At 39.6% G+C, this 22,294-nt stretch overlaps 1 protein-coding gene across 2 annotated transcripts in view; it reads right to left on the bottom strand.

Annotated features, from left to right (window-relative positions):
* LOC128685531 (rap guanine nucleotide exchange factor 2) overlaps positions 1–22,294 on the bottom strand; it is a 104,965-nt gene that overhangs the window by 65,204 nt on the left and 17,467 nt on the right. For both annotated transcript variants that reach the window (XM_070080316.1, XM_070080317.1), the window contains exons 8-12: positions 22,002–22,161; positions 17,604–17,859; positions 13,296–13,440; positions 8,004–8,217; positions 7,581–7,828 (exon numbers count right to left, since the gene is read on the bottom strand). In XM_070080316.1, the coding sequence (XP_069936417.1) occupies positions 7,581–7,828; positions 8,004–8,217; positions 13,296–13,440; positions 17,604–17,859; positions 22,002–22,161 (1,023 nt within the window). The remainder of the gene's footprint in view (positions 1–7,580; positions 7,829–8,003; positions 8,218–13,295; positions 13,441–17,603; positions 17,860–22,001; positions 22,162–22,294) is intronic.

Below are 22,294 nucleotides of genomic sequence, written 5' to 3'. Positions count from 1 at the left end.
AAAAGTTAGGTAAAATGGAAAGTAGAATATCAGAGGAACAAAGAGGATTTAGGAAGGAAAAGAATGTGTGAACCAGTATTTTTTTTTTTTTTTTTTTTTACAAACTGCTCATCTCCCACCGAGGCAGGTGACCCAAAAAAAGAAAAAACACTTTCGCCATCACTCACTCCATCACTGTCTTGTCAGAGGCACACTGATACTACAGTTCAAAGATACAACATACCGGTGAACAATACAGTAAACCCTCAATATTACAGACTTTTAGAATTGTGAGCAACATCCACTGTTAATCCTTTCAGGGTTGGTGCCGTACTAGTATGGCTTGCACGCCAGGGTTGGTGCCATACTGGTACTCATAAAATCTAGCGCCTTCACATCTAGTGGGAGAAAGCTGATAGGCCTACATATGAAAGAATGGGTCTATGTGGTCAGTGTGCGCAGTATAAAAAAAATCCTGCAGCACACAGTGCATAATGAGAAAAAAAAACTCACTGTTTTTGGTTTAAAACAGCGGTGTACTTTTGTATGATATTTATGGTTGTATTCTAGTTTTCCTGGTCTCATTTTATAGAATGGAAGGCATATTATGGAAATTGAGATAATTTTGATTGGTTTCACAAAGAAAAGTACCTTGAAATTGAGCTCAAAGTAGCAGAAATGTACGATTTTTGCCAAAGTTCAAAAGTAAACAAATCATGCCATGCGTCCAATACACGTCAACTGGTGAGTCTAATATTCTTTCACAAGTGCGCTGATATTATTTATACCATTTCTACACTAATGCAGTAGTCTGCATAACAGTAAATCTTCTATTTTTTGTGAGAATAAAAATTCAAAATGGAAAGCAAAAGAAATTTAACAGGTCTGGGGACATGACTAATGAAGAGAGGAAATGTTATTTTAGTGCCAGGAATGTCTGTCTTGTTTATTCTGCACCCTATTTGGAAACTGGCATCTTTTGAAATTTGTGTGAAATTGGCAAAATTGCCAATTTCTGACCACTTTATTGGACAGTTGAAATCAGTAAATGGGTGGTTTCTTGTACTCATTCTATAGATAAAATGGAATTCTAGTGAAACAGTTATGAGTTTTGTCAACTGGTACATTGGAATTGGCCGAAAATAGGGCTCAAAGTGGGCGAAATCACCGATGTGCAAACATCGTCGAGACCGCTAACTTCGCGAGAGCATAATTCCATAAGTTTTCCATCAAATTTCATATTTTTGGTGTCATTATGATGGGAAAAGATTCTCTATCATTTCATTTTTTTTTCGAAAAATTTCCGACCCTGAGAACAAGTTTAGGAGAGGGCCTGCTGACCCTGAAAGGGTTAAAACTGAACTTTTTGTATATGTATCTGCAAATTGTGTGTATGGTACTATACTAGGTGTATAGTAGAGTATTTTTGTCAATTTTTAACATTCTCATTTAATGGACACTTGCATAATCCCCCTAATAGTGTATTATATAGAGGGTTTACTGTACATAGACAAGGCTATGAGCTGTTTATTATATTTAATAATAATAATAATAATCTATAGGTAGTAGGTTGGTAGACAGCAACCACCCAGGGAAGTACTACCGTCCTGCCAGATGACTGTGAAACAAAAACCTGTAACTGTTTTGCATGATGGTAGGATTGCTGGTTTCTTTTTCTGTCTCATAAACACGCTAAGATAACAGGGATATCTTGCTACTCCTACTTACACTTTGGTCACACTTCACAGACACGCACATGCATATATATATATACATACATCTAGGTTTTTCTCCTTTTTCTAAATAGCTCTTGTTCTTTTTTATTTCTTCTATTGTCCATGGGGAAGTGGAAAAGAATCTTTCCTCCGTAAGCCATGCGTGTCGTATGAGGCGACTAAAATGCCGGGAGCAATGGGCTAGTAACCCCTTCTCCTGTATACAATTACTAAAAAAGAGAAGAAGAAAAACTTTATAAAACTGGGTTGCTTAAATGTGCGTGGATGTAGTGCGGATGACAAGAAACAAATGATTGCTGATGTTATGAATGAAAAGAAGATGGATGTCCTGGCCCTAAGCGAAACAAAGCTGAAGGGGGTAGGAGAGTTTCAGTGGGGGGAAATAAATGGGATTAAATCTGGAGTATCTGAGAGAGTTAGAGCAAAGGAAGGGGTAGCAGTAATGTTAAATGATCAGTTATGGAAGGAGAAAAGAGAATATGAATGTGTAAATTCAAGAATTATGTGGATTAAAGTAAAGGTTGGATGCGAGAAGTGGGTCATAATAAGCGTGTATGCACCTGGAGAAGAGAGGAATGCAGAGGAGAGAGAGAGATTTTGGGAGATGTTAAGTGAATGTATAGGAGCCTTTGAACCAAGTGAGAGAGTAATTGTGGTAGGGGACTTGAATGCTAAAGTAGGAGAAACTTTTAGAGAGGGTGTGGTAGGTAAGTTTGGGGTGCCAGGTGTAAATGATAATGGGAGCCCTTTGATTGAACTTTGTATAGAAAGGGGTTTAGTTATAGGTAATACATATTTTAAGAAAAAGAGGATAAATAAGTATACACGATATGATGTAGGGCGAAATGACAGTAGTTTGTTGGATTATGTATTGGTAGATAAAAGACTGTTGAGTAGACTTCAGGATGTACATGTTTATAGAGGGGCCACAGATATATCAGATCACTTTCTAGTTGTAGCTACACTGAGAGTAAAAGGTAGATGGGATACAAGGAGAATAGAAGCATCAGGGAAGAGAGAGGTGAAGGTTTATAAACTAAAAGAGGAGGCAGTTAGGGTAAGATATAAACAGCTATTGGAGGATAGATGGGCTAATGAGAGCATAGGCAATGGGGTCGAAGAGGTATGGGGTAGGTTTAAAAATGTAGTGTTAGAGTGTTCAGCAGAAGTTTGTGGTTACAGGAAAGTGGGTGCAGGAGGGAAGAGGAGCGATTGGTGGAATGATGATGTAAAGAGAGTAGTAAGGGAGAAAAAGTTAGCATATGAGAAGTTTTTACAAAGTAGAAGTGATGCAAGGAGGGAAGAGTATATGGAGAAAAAGAGAGAAGTTAAGAGAGTGGTGAAGCAATGTAAAAAGAGAGCAAATGAGAGAGTGGGTGAGATGTTATCAACAAATTTTGTTGAAAATAAGAAAAAGTTTTGGAGTGAGATTAACAAGTTAAGAAAGCCTAGAGAACAAATGGATTTGTCAGTTAAAAATAGGAGAGGAGAGTTATTAAATGGAGAGTTAGAGGTATTGGGAAGATGGAGGGAATATTTTGAGGAATTGTTAAATGTTGATGAAGATAGGGAAGCTGTGATTTCGTGTATAGGGCAGGGAGGAATAACATCTTGTAGGAGTGAGGAAGAGCCAGTTGTGAGTGTGGGGGAAGTTCGTGAGGCAGTAGGTAAAATGAAAGGGGGTAAGGCAGCCGGGATTGATGGGATAAAGATAGAAATGTTAAAAGCAGGTGGGGATATAGTTTTGGAGTGGTTGGTGCAATTATTTAATAAATGTATGGAAGAGGGTAAGGTACCTAGGGATTGGCAGAGAGCATGCATAGTTCCTTTGTATAAAGGCAAAGGGGATAAAAGAGAGTGCAAAAATTATAGGGGGATAAGTCTGTTGAGTGTACCTGGTAAAGTGTATGGTAGAGTTATAATTGAAAGAATTAAGAGTAAGACGGAGAATAGGATAGCAGATGAACAAGGAGGCTTTAGGAAAGGTAGGGGGTGTGTGGACCAGGTGTTTACAGTGAAACATATAAGTGAACAGTATTTAGATAAGGCTAAAGAGGTCTTTGTGGCATTTATGGATTTGGAAAAGGCGTATGACAGGGTGGATAGGGGGGCAATGTGGCAGATGTTGCAAGTGTATGGTGTAGGAGGTAGGTTACTGAAAGCAGTGAAGAGTTTTTACGAGGATAGTGAGGCTCAAGTTAGAGTATGTAGGAAAGAGGGAAATTTTTTCCCAGTAAAAGTAGGCCTTAGACAAGGATGTGTGATGTCACCGTGGTTGTTTAATATATTTATAGATGGGGTTGTAAGAGAAGTAAATGCGAGGGTCTTGGCAAGAGGCGTGGAGTTAAAAGATAAAGAATCACACACAAAGTGGGAGTTGTCACAGCTGCTCTTTGTTGATGACACTGTGCTCCTGGGAGATTCTGAAGAGAAGTTGCAGAGATTGGTGGATGAATTTGGTAGGGTGTGCAAAAGAAGAAAGTTAAAGGTGAATACAGGAAAGAGTAAGGTTATGAGGATAACAAAAAGATTAGGTGATGAAAGATTGAATATCAGATTGGAGGGAGAGAGTATGGAGGAGGTGAACGTATTCAGATATTTGGGAGTGGACGTGTCAGCGGATGGGTCTATGAAAGATGAGGTGAACCATAGAATTGATGAGGGAAAAAGAGTGAGTGGTGCACTTAGGAGTCTGTGGAGACAAAGAACTTTGTCCTTGGAGGCAAAGAGGGGAATGTATGAGAGTATAGTTTTACCAACGCTCTTATATGGGTGTGAAGCGTGGGTGATGAATGTTGCAGCGAGGAGAAGGCTGGAGGCAGTGGAGATGTCATGTCTGAGGGCAATGTGTGGTGTGAATATAATGCAGAGAATTCGTAGTTTGGAAGTTAGGAGGAGGTGCGGGATTACCAAAACTGTTGTCCAGAGGGCTGAGGAAGGGTTGTTGAGGTGGTTCGGACATGTAGAGAGAATGGAGCGAAACAGAATGACTTCAAGAGTGTATCAGTCTGTAGTGGAAGGAAGGCGGGGTAGGGGTCGGCCTAGGAAGGGTTGGAGGGAGGGGGTAAAGGAGGTTTTGTGTGCGAGGGGCTTGGACTTCCAGCAGGCATGCGTGAGCGTGTTTGATAGGAGTGAATGGAGACAAATGGTTTTTAATACTTGACGTGCTGTTGGAGTGTGAGCAAAGTAACATTTATGAAGGGATTCAGGGAAACCGGCAGGCCGGACTTGAGTCCTGGAGATGGGAAGTACAGTGCCTGCACTCTGAAGGAGGGGTGTTAATGTTGCAGTTTAAAAACTGTAGTGTAAAGCACCCTTCTGGCAAGACAGTGATGGAGTGAATGATGGTGAAAGTTTTTCTTTTTCGGGCCACCCTGCCTTGGTGGGAATCGGCCGGTGTGATAATAAAAAAAAAAATAATTCAGGGAAACTGGCAGGCCGGACTTGAGTCCTGGAGATGGGAAGTACAGTGCCTGCACTCTGAAGGAGGGGTGTTAATGTTGCAGTTTAAAAACTGTAGTGTAAAGCACCCTTCTGGCAAGACAGTGATGGAGTGAATGATGGTGAAAGTTTTTCTTTTTCGGGCCACCCTGCCTTGGTGGGAATCGGCCAGTGTGATAATAAAAAATAAAAAAAATAATAATCTTTAGTTCTACAAGTATACATGTACAAGCTATACAGGCCTAGCTGATATCAATGACATACTACTATACACAAAGTCCCTTGTTATTTAGAGCATTTCAGGCAAATTAGGTTAGTTTTGCCCCAGGATGCAACTAACACAAAGGTCGACTAACGCAAAGGTAACTATTTTACTGTTAGGTGAACATGGACAGTAGGTATCTCTAGGAAAAATGTCCTAATGCTTCCACCCGTACCGGGGATCAAACCACAAACCTCAATGTGTGAGCTGAGTGTGCTACCAATCAAGCTATGGGAACCCTTATGGATTTTAGAATATGCATATGATAGGGTTGACAGTGCAACAATGTGACAAGTGTTGCAAATGTATGGTATTTTTAAAATTTGAAGAACACTGACTAGGTAGATCATTCAACACTCAGGGCAGTAAAAAATAAATACTACACAAACAAGAACAAAGATAAAACTGACAATAAAAATCTACTGATATGAATAAAACACAACACAAAGAAATACTATCTCATCGAGTTTAAACAGCGGAAGTTATGCAACACGTAAATCAGGGAATGTATAGGGGTTTGAACTCGTGACAAGTGAATCTAAAACTCAGCCATGGGTTCAAGTTCCACATGTTCCCTGATTTGTTTGCAATCATGTTATTATGATTTTGTGAGTTATGTAATAAGCAGAGGAGTATTAAAAATATTGAGAGAGATTTTATTAGCAAGACTCAGATTAGGAAAGGCAGGAGAGAAGGGAAACTGATGTTCATTAAAACTAGACACCAGACAAAGACGTATGGTGTTATCATGGTTATTTACAGCATTTAAAGATGGGACCCCTTAGTTATGTATGGAAAGAGAAATTAATCAACAGAAGCAAAAACAGTTATGTTCCAGAGCATAGTAATGCCAACACTTCTGTAGCGGGAGAGAGGCATGGTCTTTCAATGTTGCAGTGAGAAGGAGGGTGTAAATATTATGCAGTAAATAAGAAGCACAAAAAAAATCAGAACAGGCAAATGAGTCCTAAGACTGACAGGCCAGTGTGTCAACCACTAGACCAGCTGATTCTAAGGAGATTTCTGTACACCATAGGGAAGTTAGTATCAGTCTCACTGTGATCACAGTGGGACCCATGTTGAGTGGTTAACACTGGCCTCGAGTTGTAAGGCCTACTTCCCATGGGTTCCATGATTTGTTTGCAATCATGGTATTATGATTTCATGAGTTAGAAAGCAGAAAGTTAGGGTTGTTTTGAAAGGTGAAAATCTAGTTTAGAAACTGTTGATGCATCAGTTTAATATATGTAAGAAAGAAATCAGGGTACTTCAGGCTTCTAAACATATGTTTAGAAAATTGAAGAACATTTTCTGTACTTGAGCTCAGTAAATCACCATAGATTTCACTGGCACTACTCTTAACTGACCAGCTTTCTCACCACTTCTGCACTCACTTATACCTCTTGTTTTCCCATTCTTTAACTGTTTTTCATCTAAGTTAACAAGTATTGCCATACAGGTGAGAGCTCCATTCATAACATAACAGTCATAGCAACTGTCATAGGAAGGTGACAGCCTCCATGGTTCATCAAACCTAGTACATACAGAAAAAAATATCCTGCGTCGTATAGCAAAAGTTTGAGTATTTGAGAAGAATTCTACCACCGCATATTATGGCTGAGTGCGACTTATGGGCAATAATTGTGTGGTCGTCAAAACATAATATTTTGTACAAAAGTTCTGATGAACCACTGTAAGAATGCTGTCACCTGAGCAGTAAAATGAATGTAAAGCAGAGGATTTTTTGAAAAATGTCCTAAGCAAAGCCCAACATCATTAATAAAGGGATACAGGGGTCCTACTGTATATGCAAAACCCAGTGGATGGTCATATGAACATATGGACAGTAAGAGAGAGAGCGTTAATACAGTGGACCCCCGGTTAATGATATTTTTTCACTCCGTAAGTATGTTCAGGTGCCAGTACTGACCGAATTTATTCCCATAAGGAATATTGTGAAGTAGATTAGTCCATTTCAGACCCCCAAACATACACGTACAAACGCACTTACATAAATACACTTAAATAATTGGTTGCATTCGGAGGTAATCGTTATGCGGGGGTCCACTGTATATAGATATGTAAAGAATCATTATCTTTACTGCTACTAGTGAGTAGAATATAAACATAATTTACTTATCAACATTTTGCAGCATACATACCTCTGCAAACTGAGACAGAGCAGGAGTTCCATAATTAGACTTGAGATTGAAGAGGTAGTCAATATATTCAGTGGGCTCAATCTGACGGAACAATGTGTAGTCCTCGAGAGTAAGTTGAATGGCCAGCTCCACCGAGTTAAGTTGAAGGAAATATACTGTAGATTCTCGAATTAATTCAGTAACAATATCATCAGGAAAGAGTGTCTGGGATACGGTGATATTTTTCAGATAATACCTGCTGCTCAAACCTGAAACAAAATAAAAAATAAAAAGACACAATACCATGACTGGAACAATATACAAATAACTCACACATATTTGTGTACTCAAAAAAAAAAAAAAAAATTCATAAACTCTTTTCTTATAAAATATAAAAATTAGTTTTTTCACAAATACACATAAAACACCAAAATTTTCTTTTACCTATTCTTTCTGCCAAATTTTGTAATGAATCAGGCAGTCGCTTCTGCTTGGTAATTCCCTCTTCTGTAACTGTGACCTCATACAAAGTATAATTGGAAGAGCCAGTTGGATCGTTGATGTTGAAGATCTGCAATGCAAGCATGACCACTTCTCGAGCAGTCGTTTCTTTGTGCACTGGCAGGAATCTGGCCGACTGGTCCGTTGCCAGATATACCTGTTGAAAAGTTGAAATTGTAGCTTAAGTGGAAATTGTAACTTAATATATCTGTTGAAAAGTTGAAACTGTAGTTTAATGTACCCATTGAAAAGCAGAAATTATATCTTAATATACTCACTGAAAAGTTGAAATCATAGCTTAAAATAATTATTGAAAAGTTGAAATTATAGCTAGATATACCTGTTGCAAAGTTGAAATCGTAGCTTAGCATTAAGCATTAATACGTACAGTCAACCCTCAACTAACGGCGGCATTAAGTAATGGCAATTTCGTCTAACAGCGCTTTTTGCTGTAGAAAAAAATGCCTTAACCAACGGCGAAAAACTTAACCAACGACGTCAGTGTGCCATTGTTTACAAGCTGTTGCAGTCAGTTTCCACGTGTGCCTCCCAAACATTTTGGATTATTCCACTGTTTCTAGTGCTTGTAACTGCTAAATAAGCCACCATGGGCCCCACAAAAGCTTCTAGAGCCAGCGCTTTGGTAAAGGACGTGAGAAACACGATAGAATTAAAGAAAAAGTTTGTAGAAAAATACAAAAGTGGTGGTGGTAGAGGGTGGTAGTGATGGTGGTAGTGGTAGTGATGGTGGTAGTGGTAGTGATGGTGGTAGTGGTAGTGATGGTGGTAGTGGTAGTGATGGTGGTAGAGGGTGGTAGTGATGGTGGTAGAGGGTGGTAGTGATGGTGGTAGAGGGTGGTCCAGTGATTCTCAAGCTGGTCCCAGTGGCATTAAAAAACCAAGAAGGGAGGTAACCCCACCAAAGAACTTGGTACCTGAAGTCTTTATGGAAGGGGATTCTCCTTCCAAGCAATAGACAATCCTGAATCTCCCCTGCTGCTGGCACATCACTCATCAACAACTCCACAATGAAGATAAGTGATATTTATTGTTTATTTTGCATGTCCCATTCCTTTCCATATAAGGAAATGTATATTTCATGTAAAAAAAAAAAAAAAATTTTCAGACTTTAGGGTGTCAGGAACAGATTAATTCTATTTCCATTATTTCTTATGGGGAAAATTAACTACCAACTGCATGCCCTCTGGAACAGATTAATGCCGTTGGTTGAGGGTCCACTATTAGTATATTCAATGAGGACAGAAGTTCATACATGCAGAGGGTAAACATTAGCAAGAGTATAATGAAGCCTCCCTATTTGCTATATATTCATTCATTAATTTCAGCCATTCGTGGAAAGGATCAAATTATAGGTTGGAAGTCACAGCAAATTTTATCAAAATGAAAAATTTTTCTACTACAGTATTTGGGTAAAAAATAATGGGCGACAGGCTTTAAACCCAGCACATAAACTGTAAGGTGATCCAACGTCTATGGGCACCGCTGTAAGGTGATCCAACGTCTATGGACACCGCTGTAAGGTGATCCAACGTCTATGGACACCGCTGTAAGGTGATCCAACGTCTATGGACACCGCTGTAAGGTGATCCAACGTCTATGGACACCGCTGTAAGGTGATCCAACGTCTATGGACACCGCTGTAAGGTGATCCAACGTCTATGGACACCGCTGTAAGGTGATCCAACGTCTATGGACACCGCTGTAAGGTGATCCAACGTCTATGGACACCGCTGTAAGGTGATCCAACGTCTATGGACACCGCTGTAAGGTGATCCAACATCTATGGACACCACTGTAAGGTGATCCAACATCTATGGACACCACTGTAAGGTGATCCAACATCTATGGACACCACTGTAAGGTGATCCAACATCTATGGACACCACTGTAAGGTGATCCAACATCTATGGACACCACTGTAAGGTGATCCAACATCTATGGACACCACTGTAAGGTGATCCAACATCTATGGACACCACTGTAAGGTGATCCAACATCTATGGACACCACTGTAAGGTGATCCAACATCTATGGACACCACTGTAAGGTGATCCAACATCTATGGACACCACTGTAAGGTGATCCAACATCTATGGACACCACTGTAAGGTGATCCAACATCTATGGACACCACTGTAAGGTGATCCAACATCTATGGACACCACTGTAAGGTGATTCAACATCTATGGACACCACTGTAAGGTGATCCAACATCTATGGACACCACTGTAAGGTGATCCAACATCTATGGACACCACTGTAAGGTGATCCAACATCTATGGACACCACTGTAAGGTGATCCAACATCTATGGACACCACTGTAAGGTGATCCAACATCTATGGACACCACTGTAAGGTGATCCAACATCTATGGACACCACTGTAAGGTGATCCAACATCTATGGACACCACTGTAAGGTGATCCAACATCTATGGACACCACTGTAAGATGATCCAACATCTATGGACACCACTGTAAGGTGATCCAACATCTATGGACACCACTGTAAGGTGATCCAACATCTATGGACACCACTGTAAGGTGATCCAGTATCTAGGATTCCTACTGTAAGGTAATCCAACATCTAAAGGCTCTAATTTGGTGTTGCCCCTAAATTAATTGCAGGTGCACACGAATGCATACATAGATTCAAGTGGAAGTATTCACAAAGCTGGAATCAAGATTAGGATCCTGGCTCTGCCCCTTAGACTACTTGGATCACCATCAATTTCTTCTGATCTGGGCCATTTCACATCTTCTCTTAAAGATGTACAATCCATTTGCCTCCACCACTGCCACATCCAAGTCATTCCTCTTTTCAATAACCCCGAGACTTTATAAACACTTTCCTTACATTTCTATGGTTCTCATATATTTTTAGCTTCCACCTGTTGCTCCTTGATCCTGGTCCTGTGAATTGTAATAATCTGTCCATATCTGTCATGTTTTGCCAGATATGGAGCCCCTATGCTTGGCCAGATGTGGGCTCCATGCTGGGGCCACGTACTCATTGTGTGGTCTAACGTAAGTCGTATAAAAGGTTCTAAAGGATTCTTTGTTCAAGTCACTGAATTCCATTTTGTGGTTTGGCAGGTTTGCACGTGCCACTGACATACAGTTTATGTGCATTTCTGGCAATACATTTGGTGTGATATTTACCCCAGGTCCTTTTCACTCTGTTTATATCTCTATGGAGTTTGAAGATTGAGACACTTGTGCAACATATGGGAATCTTTATTCAGGAAACGTTTTGCCATACAGTGGCTTCAGTCCAATACAAAGCAGAAGGTGTAAGGAGAGGAGTTTGAGGTAATCAATCCCTCAGCCTGGAGTCTATGTGTTCAGTCCATCAATCTTGTAGAATGTACAGCATAGGGCTGTAGACATGGCTTATATACTGTAGTCAGGTGAGGCAAAGCAGGAGGCGGGGTCATAGTGGTACCATCCACTAGTCAAAGTAGGTCTTCGTCCGAAGGTTGGACAAGTTTGAAGAATTCTTTGTATCCAGATCCCATGATGCTGCAGTGTCTGACAGATGAAGCCACTGTGGTGAAACGTTTCCTCAATAAAGATTCCCATATGTTGCGTAAGTGTCTCAATCTTCAACCTGTTGGTTTTTCAAACCATTTATCACTATGAAGTTTATCACTGCACTCTCCCATTCTTATTCTTCTCATTAATTTTACATCTGCAAACAGTGACGGAGAACTTAATCCCCTCTGGTAGGGCATTCACTTATATTAGGAACAGCAGTGGTTCTACCAGTGATCCTTGAGGAACCCCACTCATTACTCTCCCATTTTAGTACTCCCTGACCCATTGGAGTTACTTTGCTTTTAACTTAGAGTGTTACTCTAATTTCTAGATTAATCTATGGTGTTGTTGTACTGTATTAAATACTTCCATGTAGTCCACCCTGCCCTGTCTTTCTTGTTTTATCTCTGACTTTGTCATACGACTCCAGCAAATTTTTAAGGCATGATTTTTCCACTCCTAAATCTGTGTTGGTTTTCTGTAAGGAATCTTTTCTCTAAGTTATCCACCATCCTTTTTCTTACTGACAATATATATGTACCTGGAGGTTATTCCGGGGATCAACGCCCCCGCGGCCCGGTCCACAACCAGGGCCTTTTTTTTTTATATAAACAGGGACCACATTTGCCTTTTTTCACAAATTTTGGCAGCTGTCCTAGTTAGAGAGATTGGTTGAATACCTTTGCTACTGGGTCACATAATTGTTTTGCCCCTTTTCTCAGTACCTACGGAGATATGCTGTCTGGTCCCATGGCTTTCATGACATCCAGCTCTGGTTTTATCATTTTGCTGTGATGATATTCTCCAGCATCCACTGATCAGTTCTGACAAAAGTGCCTTCCAGTAGTTCTCCACTTTCTACTTTGAAAATGTCTTTGAATCATCTGATAAGAACATGGTATACTTCTTTGTTATTTTCCATCAGCATTCTTTTGTCCTTCCTCAGCTTGATCAGTTGTGTGCATGCTAGTTATTAGGTACCTTTTCCCTTCCCCCCTCCCTCTAACTCTTACCTCATAAGACCATTTTATAATAACATTACAGTACTAATAATGATCCATAATTTGTGGGCTAGTTGCAAATACAATGAACACAAAATGTGAACTAAACCAGCAGCCAAAATATTTGAACTTCAGTTTTTGAACATTAAAATGGTATAAAATACCGACAGGTTGTTAGGCAAGACATATGCAACAGTTAGGTAACTATTTCGAAACGTTTCGCCTACACAGTAGGCTTCTTCAGTCGAGTACAGAAAAGTTGATAGAAGCAGAAGAGACTTTAAGACGATGTAATCAGTCCATCACCCTTGAAGTTTTGAGGTGGTCAGTCCCTCAGTCTGGAGAAGAGCATTGTTCCAAAGTCTGAAACAATATGGAGTAGAAGTTACAGGATGGAGCCTTATATAGCGCCAGGAGGTGAGACAAAGTTACCTAACTGTTGCATATGTGTCTTACCTAACTTCAGTTTTTCTAATGATCTTTCAGCTTAAACTTAAGAAAAAACTCTGATCTTCTGTAAATAAACCAAAATATAAAGAAATAAGTGCACATTGCATACAGTGCAGCATTACACTGACCTCTACTTTATTACTTGCTAAAGTATTAAGAATTACATGAATAATAAAGAATACTTATGATATATGCAGCCTCAAGTGTTTACTTGAGCAAACACGCACCTTTAACACGTGCTCTGGGAACTCAGCTCTTAATTCATCATAAGTTCCAGCTGTGCTAAGGTCAGGGTTGCTGTGACTGTGGTACAGTCCTCCATCGACACTCGAGTGTGACAACACGCTGTCATCGCTGTTTGCTTGCGAGTCTCTGAAATTACATTTCACATTTATCAGAATCAAATATCCAATAGTTGTATTAGGTTATTAAAATACTTTAAATATTCACCAAGAACATGTATACACAGCAAATTAACTTTAAAGGCAGCACCAATAGCCTTCAATTTGTTTAGTATTGAAAAAATATAAACTAATTGTGTACTCACTGGTCACTGCTCATTGTTGTAGTAAGGAAGGGATATATTAATATTTTATTGCATACACCGTACTCAACAAAGCCAATACATAACATATTTATCAAGTATTAAGCATCAGGTATCTAAGGTTGAATATCAGAAAAACCTTTCTCAAGTGTGTATCATCTAACATAATTGAAACAATGTTGGAAAACACATTAAGTGTTGGAGTAAGTCAGTGAAACAAGGTATCAGTGAAGATTATCATCTAGCAGAAGAGGCAAGAATCTTATGTACTGTAGATGGTGTCTAGAGTAGTCAAATGTTTCACTACTGCCACCATCAACACTTTTTTTTTTTTTTTTTTCAACAAGTCGGCCGTCTCCCACCGAGGCAGGGTGACCCAAAAAAAGAAAGAAAATCCCCAAAAAGAAAATACTTTCATCATCATTCAACACTTTCACCACACTCGCACATTATCACTGTTTTTGCAGAGGTGCTCAGAATACAACAGTCTAGAAGCATACACATATAAAGATACACAACATATCCCTCCAAACTGCCAATATCCCAAACCCCTCCTTTAAAGTGCAGGCACTGTACTTCCCATTTCCAGGACTCAAGTCCGACTATATGAACATAACCGGTTTCCCTGAATCCCTTCACTAAATATTACCCTGCTCACACTCCAACAGATCGTCAGGTCCCAAGTATCATTCACCTCCATTCACTCCTATCTAACACGCTCATGCACGCTTGCTGGAAATCCAAGCCCCTCGCACACAAAACCTCCTTTACCCCCTCTTTCCAACCCTTTCGAGGACGACCCCTACCCCTCCTTCCTTCCCCTATAGATTTATATGCTTTCCATGTCATTCTACTTTGATCCATTCTCTCTAAATGACCAAACCACCTCAACCCCTCTTCTGCCCTCTGACTAATGCTTTTATTAACTCCACACCTTCTCCTAATTTCCACACTCCGAATTTTCTGCATAATATTTACACCACACATTGCCCTTAGACAGGACATCTCCACTGCCTCCAACCGTCTCCTCGCTGCTGCATTTACCACCCAAGCTTCACACCCATATAAGAGTGTTGGTACTACTATACTTTCATACATTCCCTTCTTTGCCTCCATAGATAACGTTTTTTTACTCCACATATACCTCAACACACCACTCACCTTTTTTCCCCTCATCAATTCTATGATTAACCTCATCCTTCATAAATCCATCCGCCGACACGTCAACTCCCAAGTATCTGAAAACATTCACTTCTTCCAAACTACTCCTCCCCAATTTGATATCCAATTTTTCTTTATCTAAATCATTTGATACCCTCATCACCTTACTCTTTTCTATGTTCACTTTCAACTTTCTACCTTTACACACATTCTCAAACTCATCCACTAACCTTTGCAATTTTTCTTTAGAATCTCCCATAAGCACAGTATCAGCAAAAAGTAACTGTGTCAATTCCCATTTTGAATTTGAATCCCCATAATTTAATCCCACCCCTCTCCCAAACACCCTAGCATTTACTTCTTTTACAACCCCATCTATAAATATAATAAACAACCATGGTGACATTACACATCCCTGTCTAAGACCTACTTTTACCGGGAAGTAATCTCCCTCTCTTCTACACACCCTAACCTGAGCCTCACTATCCTCAAAAACTCTTTAGAGCATTTAGTAACTTACCACCTATTCCATATACTTGCAACATCTGCCACATAGCTCCTCTATCCACTATCATATGCCTTTTCTAAATCCATAAATGCAATAAAAACTTCCCTACCTTTATCTAAATACTGTTCACATATATGCTTCAATGTAAACACTTGATCTACACATCCCCTACCCACTCTGAAGCCTCCCTGCTCATCCGCAATCCTACATTCTGTCTTACCTCTAATTCTTTCAATTATAACCCTACCGTATACTTTTCCTGGTATACTCAGTAAACTTATTCCTCTATAATTTTTACAACCTCTTTTGTCCCCTTTCCCTTTATATAAAGGGGACTATACATGCTCTCCGGCAATCCCTAGGTACCTTACCCTCTTTCATACATTTATTAAACAAAAGTACCAACCACTCCAACACTATATCCCCCCCTGCTTTTAACATTTCCATCATGATCCCATCAGTTCCAGCTGCTTTACCCCCTTTCATTCTACGTAATGCCTCACGTACCTCCACCACACTTACATTCTGCTCTTCTTCACTCCTAAAAGATGGTATACCTCCCTGGCCAGTGCATGAAATTACCGCCTCCCTTTCTTCCTCAACATTTAAAAGTTCCTCAAAATATTCTCTCCATCTACCTAATACCTCCCTCTCCCCATCTACTAACTCCCCTACTGTTTTTAACTGACAAATCCATATGTTCCTAGGCTTTCTTAACTTGTTTAACTCACTCCAAAATTTTTTTTTTCATTAAAATTTCTTTATAGTGCCTCTCCCACTCTTTCATCTGCTCTCCTTTTGCACTCTCTCACCACTCTCTTCACCTTTCTTTTACTCTCCATATACTCTGCTCTTCTTATAACACTTCTGCTTTGTAAAAACCTCTCGTAAGCTACCTTTTTCTCTTTTATCACACCCTTTACTTCATTCCACCAATCACTCCTCTTTCCTCCTGCCCCCACCCTCTTATAACCACAAACTTCTGCCCCACATTCTAATACTGCATTTTTAAAACTATTCCAACCCTCTTCAATCCCCCCCACTACTCATCTTTGCACTAGCCCACCTTTCTGCCAATAGTCACTTATATCTCGCCCGAACTTCCTCCTCCCTTATTTTATACACTTTCACCTCCCTCTTACTTGTTGCCACCTTCCTCTTTTCCCATCTACCTCTTACTCTAACTGTAGCTACAACTAAATAATGATCCGATATATCAGTTGCCCCTCTATAAACATGTACATCCTGGAGCCTACCCATCAACCTTTTATCCACCAATACATAATCTAACAAACTACTTTCATTATGTGCTACATCATACCTTGTATATTTATTTATCTTCTTTTTCATAAAATATGTATCTTATTACCAAATTTCTTTCTACACATAGCTCAATTAAAGGCTCCCCATTTACATTTACCCCTGGCATCCCAAATTTACCTACTACTCCCTCTAACATTTTTACCCACTTTAGCACTGAAATCCCCAACCACCATTACTCTCACACTTGATTCAAGACTCCCCACGCATTCACTCAACATTTCCCAGAATCTCTCTCTCTCTCTCCTCTACACTTCTCTCTTCTCCAGGTGCATACACGCTTACTATAACCCACTTTTCACATCCAATCTTTATTTTACTCCACATAATCCTTGAATTTATACATTTGAAGTCCCTCTTTTCCTGCCATAGCTTATCCTTCAACATTATTGCTACTCCTTTAGCTCTAACTATTTGAAACCCCTGACCTAATCCCATTTATTCCTCTCCATTGAAACTTTCCCACCCCCTTCAGCTTTGTTTCACTTCAAGCCAGGACATCGTTTCTTCTCATTCATAACATCCACAATCATCTCTTTCTTATCATTTGCACAACATCCACGCACATTCAGACTTCCCACTTTGACAATTTTCTTCTTATTCTTTTTAGTAATCTTTACAGGAAAAGGGGTTACTAGCCCATTGTTCCCGGCATTTTAGTTGACTTTTACAACACGCATGGCTTACGGAGGAAAGATTCTTATTCCACTTCCCCATGGATATAAAAGGAAAAGTAATAAGACCAAGAACTATTAAGATAAAATCAAAGAAAACTCAGATGAGTGTGTATAAATAAACGTGTACATGTATGTGTAGTGTGACCTAAGTGTATGTAGAAGTAGCAAGACATGCCTGTAATCTTGCATATTTATGAGACAGACAAAAGACACCAGCAATCCTACCATCATGTAAAACAATTACAGGCTTTCGTTTTACACTCACTTGGCAGGATGGTAGTACCTCCCTGGGTGGTTGTTGTCTACCAACCTACTACCTACTTACAATGCATTATTCTTTGGCATGAGAGATTCTATGACCTTCTTCTTAAGTTTATTGGCTTTTGTCATGAACAAGCCTTTGTTGTTTCCCATTTTGCTTTTATCCCTGGGTGACTGGTCATACGGGAGATGCATGGTAGGCACAAAGGTTGAGTTCATTGGCATATGACTGTTAATATCAGCAATACCACGTACATTGGAAGTCTTTCTTGATCGTGGTCGGGGAGAGTTTTCTGGTGTGGTCAACATCTCTTTGAAGGCTAGAAAGAGACAAAGAATAACACTAATTAATCCCTTTAGTGGACAATGGAGATGTAAACTAGCTTAATGACTACCAGTTTCCTTTAGTGGAAAGACAAGTAGGAGTGCCATACTGTTTGTGTTTAGGCTTGATGGACACCTTAGGAATACAACCTGTGTGTAATACTCTCTCCAGTCACCAGTATGAATCCATTTACCACTCATAGCTCATTATGCATCCTCTTGTCTTCTATCAATAATATTCTGCAAAGGTTAATGCAGCTTCTCCTCAGTCACGTACTCATTTACCAACAACTCAGACTTGCAATGGGATCTGACCAGAATGCGTACCTAAATAATGTACACTGGAGCTGATTTCCTCTATTCTGTTTATTACAATATACAGTACACTGCTATATAAACATTTAAAAATATACTAAAAATGTTACAAATAGTGCAAAGGTGACATTAAAACAATATCAAAGATGGTTGACACAAACCCGCTATTATAGTATGCTCCTTGCTTAGCGGCGAATTATTTACCAATGTGGTTTTAGGAATGTAACTCCGTCGTTAAGTGAATGTAACTCCGTCGTTAAGTGAATGTAACTCCGTCATTAAGTGAGGAGAGGATGAATTACATACATATAGCTATTTCAAGTATATTAAGCAACTTTTGTACTATACTGTAATGTGTATGTAATCAAATTTACAGTCTCTCGTTTCTTGAAGTTTACTTTTAATGTTCAGCAAGGTATAAGAAGGCAAAATACTTGAAATTTTAAAGGAAAGTTGGAAACAGTACGAAAAATTGTAGGTTATCATCAGTTTTATTTAAAAGTATTATAATCTACATTTTCTATTAATATATAATCTTATTTATTTTTTTTTATTATCACACTGGCCGATTCCCACCAAGGCAGGGTGGCCCGAAAAAGAAAAACTTTCACCATCATTCACTCCATCACTGTCTTGCCAGAAGGGTGCTTTACACTACAGTTTTTAAACTGCAACATTAACACCCCTCCTTCAGAGTGCAGGCACTGTACTTCCCATCTCCAGGACTCAAGTCCGGCCTGCCGGTTTCCCTGAATCCCTTCATAAATGTTACTTTGCTCACACTCCAACAGCACGTCAAGTATTAAAAACCATTTGTCTCCATTCACTCCTATCAAACACGCTCACGCATGCCTGCTGGAAGTCCAAGCCCCTCGCACACAAAACCTCCTTTACCCCCTCCCTCCAACCCTTCCTAGGCCGACCCCTACCCCGCCTTCCTTCCACTACAGACTGATACACTCTTGAAGTCATTCTGTTTCACTCCATTCTCTCTACATGTCCGAACCACCTCAACAACCCTTCCTCAGCCCTCTGGACAACAGTTTTGGTAATCCCGCACCTCCTCCTAACTTCCAAACTACGAATTCTCTGCATTATATTCACACCACACATTGCCCTCAGACATGACATCTCCACTGCCTCCAGCCTTCTCCTCGCTGCAACATTCATCACCCACGCTTCACACCCATATAAGAGCGTTGGTAAAACTATACTCTCATACATTCCCCTCTTTGCCTCCAAGGACAAAGTTCTTTGTCTCCACAGACTCCTAAGTGCACCACTCACTCTTTTTCCCTCATCAATTCTATGATTCACCTCATCTTTCATAGACCCATCCGCTGACATGTCCACTCCCAAATATCTGAATACGTTCACCTCCTCCATACTCTCTCCCTCCAATCTGATATTCAATCTTTCATCACCTAATCTTTTTGTTATCCTCATAACCTTACTCTTTCCTGTATTCACCTTTAATTTTCTTCTTTTGCACACCCTACCAAATTCATCCACCAATCTCTGCAACTTCTCTTCAGAATCTCCCAAGAGCACAGTGTCATCAGCAAAGAGCAGCTGTGACAACTCCCACTTTGTGTGTGATTCTTTATCTTTTAACTCCACGCCTCTTGCCAAGACCCTCGCATTTACTTCTCTTACAACCCCATCTATAAATATATTAAACAACCACGGTGACATCACACATCCTTGTCTAAGGCCTACTTTTACTGGGAAAAAATTTCCCTCTTTCCTACATACTCTAACTTGAGCCTCACTATCCTCGTAAAAACTCTTCACTGCTTTCAGTAACCTACCTCCTACACCATACACTTGCAACATCTGCCACATTGCCCCCCTATCCACCCTGTCATACGCCTTTTCCAAATCCATAAATGCCACAAAGACCTCTTTAGCCTTATCTAAATACTGTTCACTTATATGTTTCACTGTAAACACCTGGTCCACACACCCCCTACCTTTCCTAAAGCCTCCTTGTTCATCTGCTATCCTATTCTCCGTCTTACTCTTAATTCTTTCAATTATAACTCTACCATACACTTTACCAGGTACACTCAACAGACTTATCCCCCTATAATTTTTGCACTCTCTTTTATCCCCTTTGCCTTTATACAAAGGAACTATGCATGCTCTCTGCCAATCCCTAGGTACCTTACCCTCTTCCATACATTTATTAAATAATTGCACCAACCACTCCAAAACTATATCCCCACCTGCTTTTAACATTTCTATCTTTATCCCATCAATCCCGGCTGCCTTACCCCCTTTCATTTTACCTACTGCCTCACGAACTTCCCCCACACTCACAACTGGCTCTTCCTCACTCCTACAAGATGTTATTCCTCCTTGCCCTATACACGAAATCACAGCTTCCCTATCTTCATCAACATTTAACAATTCCTCAAAATATTCCCTCCATCTTCCCAATACCTCTAACTCTCCATTTAATAACTCTCCTCTCCTATTTTTAACTGACAAATCCATTTGTTCTCTAGGCTTTCTTAACTTGTTAATCTCACTCCAAAACTTTTTCTTATTTTCAACAAAATTTGTTGATAACATCTCACCCACTCTCTCATTTGCTCTCTTTTTACATTGCTTCACCACTCTCTTAACTTCTCTCTTTTTCTCCATATACTCTTCCCTCCTTGCATCACTTCTACTTTGTAAAAACTTCTCATATGCTAACTTTTTCTCCCTTACTACTCTCTTTACATCATCATTCCACCAATCGCTCCTCTTCCCTCCTGCACCCACTTTCCTGTAACCACAAACTTCTGCTGAACACTCTTACACTACATTTTTAAACCTACCCCATACCTCTTCGACCCCATTGCCTATGCTCTCATTAGCCCATCTATCCTCCAATAGCTGTTTATATCTTACCCTAACTGCCTCCTCTTTTAGTTTATAAACCTTCACCTCTCTCTTCCCTGATGCTTCTATTCTCCTTGTATCCCATCTACCTTTTACTCTCAGTGTAGCTACAACTAGAAAGTGATCTGATATATCTGTGGCCCCTCTATAAACATGTACATCCTGAAGTCTACTCAACAGTCTTTTATCTACCAATACATAATCCAACAAACTACTGTCATTTCGCCCTACATCATATCATGTATACTTATTTATCCTCTTTTTCTTAAAATATGTATTACCTATAACTAAACCCCTTTCTATACAAAGTTCAATCAAAGGGCTCCCATTATCATTTACACCTGGCACCCCAAACTTACCTACCACACCCTCTCTAAAAGTTTCTCCTACTTTAGCATTCAAGTCCCCTGCCACAATTACTCTCTCACTTGGTTCAAAGGCTCCTATACATTCACTTAACATCTCCCAAAATCTCTCTCTCTCCTCTGCATTCCTCTCTTCTCCAGGTGCATACACGCTTATTATGACCCACTTCTCGCATCCAACCTTTACTTTAATCTACATAATTCTTGAATTTACACATTCATATTCTCTTTTCTCCTTCCATAACTGATCATTTAACATTACTGCTACCCCTTCCTTTGCTCTAACTCTCTCAGATACTCCAGATTTAATCCCATTTATTTCCCCCCATTGAAACTCTCCTACCCCCTTCAGCTTTGTTTCGCTTAGGGCCAGGACATCCAACTTCTTTTCATTCATAACATCAGCAATCATCTGTTTCTTGTCATCCGCACTACATCCACGCACATTTAAGCAACCCTATTCCTATTAATTAAATAATTTCAAACATTTTGTAATATTTTAATGGTGATAAATAATGTAGTACACACAAGCAAAATTACAAAAATAATATTACATGCAGTATTACCTAATAAATTGCTCTTGACAGTAATAGACAGATGACAAGTCTGCCGAAGGATCTCAAGTGCCTTAGCATGATTCATGTGATCGAAGCTTTGTCCATTAACCTCCAGGATCTGGTCACCGCGCTTTAAACCAACATCCTCCGCTTTGCTTCCCTTTTCAACCTGAGAGGACACCAGAATTTTTTTTACCTTTTTTTTGTCTTAAGTAAAAAAATGCCTATAAATTTACACAATTTTGAAAAATGTAAAAATTATTATTTATCATTCTGGCATATTTTTTTTAATACTAACAGTA

The sequence above is a fragment of the Cherax quadricarinatus genome, unplaced genomic scaffold, assembly GCF_038502225.1.
Source record: "Cherax quadricarinatus isolate ZL_2023a unplaced genomic scaffold, ASM3850222v1 Contig319, whole genome shotgun sequence".
Classification (NCBI taxonomy): Eukaryota; Metazoa; Arthropoda; class Malacostraca; order Decapoda; family Parastacidae; genus Cherax; species Cherax quadricarinatus.
Note: the sequence above shows the minus strand (reverse complement) of the source record. Positions and strands in the feature narration are given on the sequence as shown.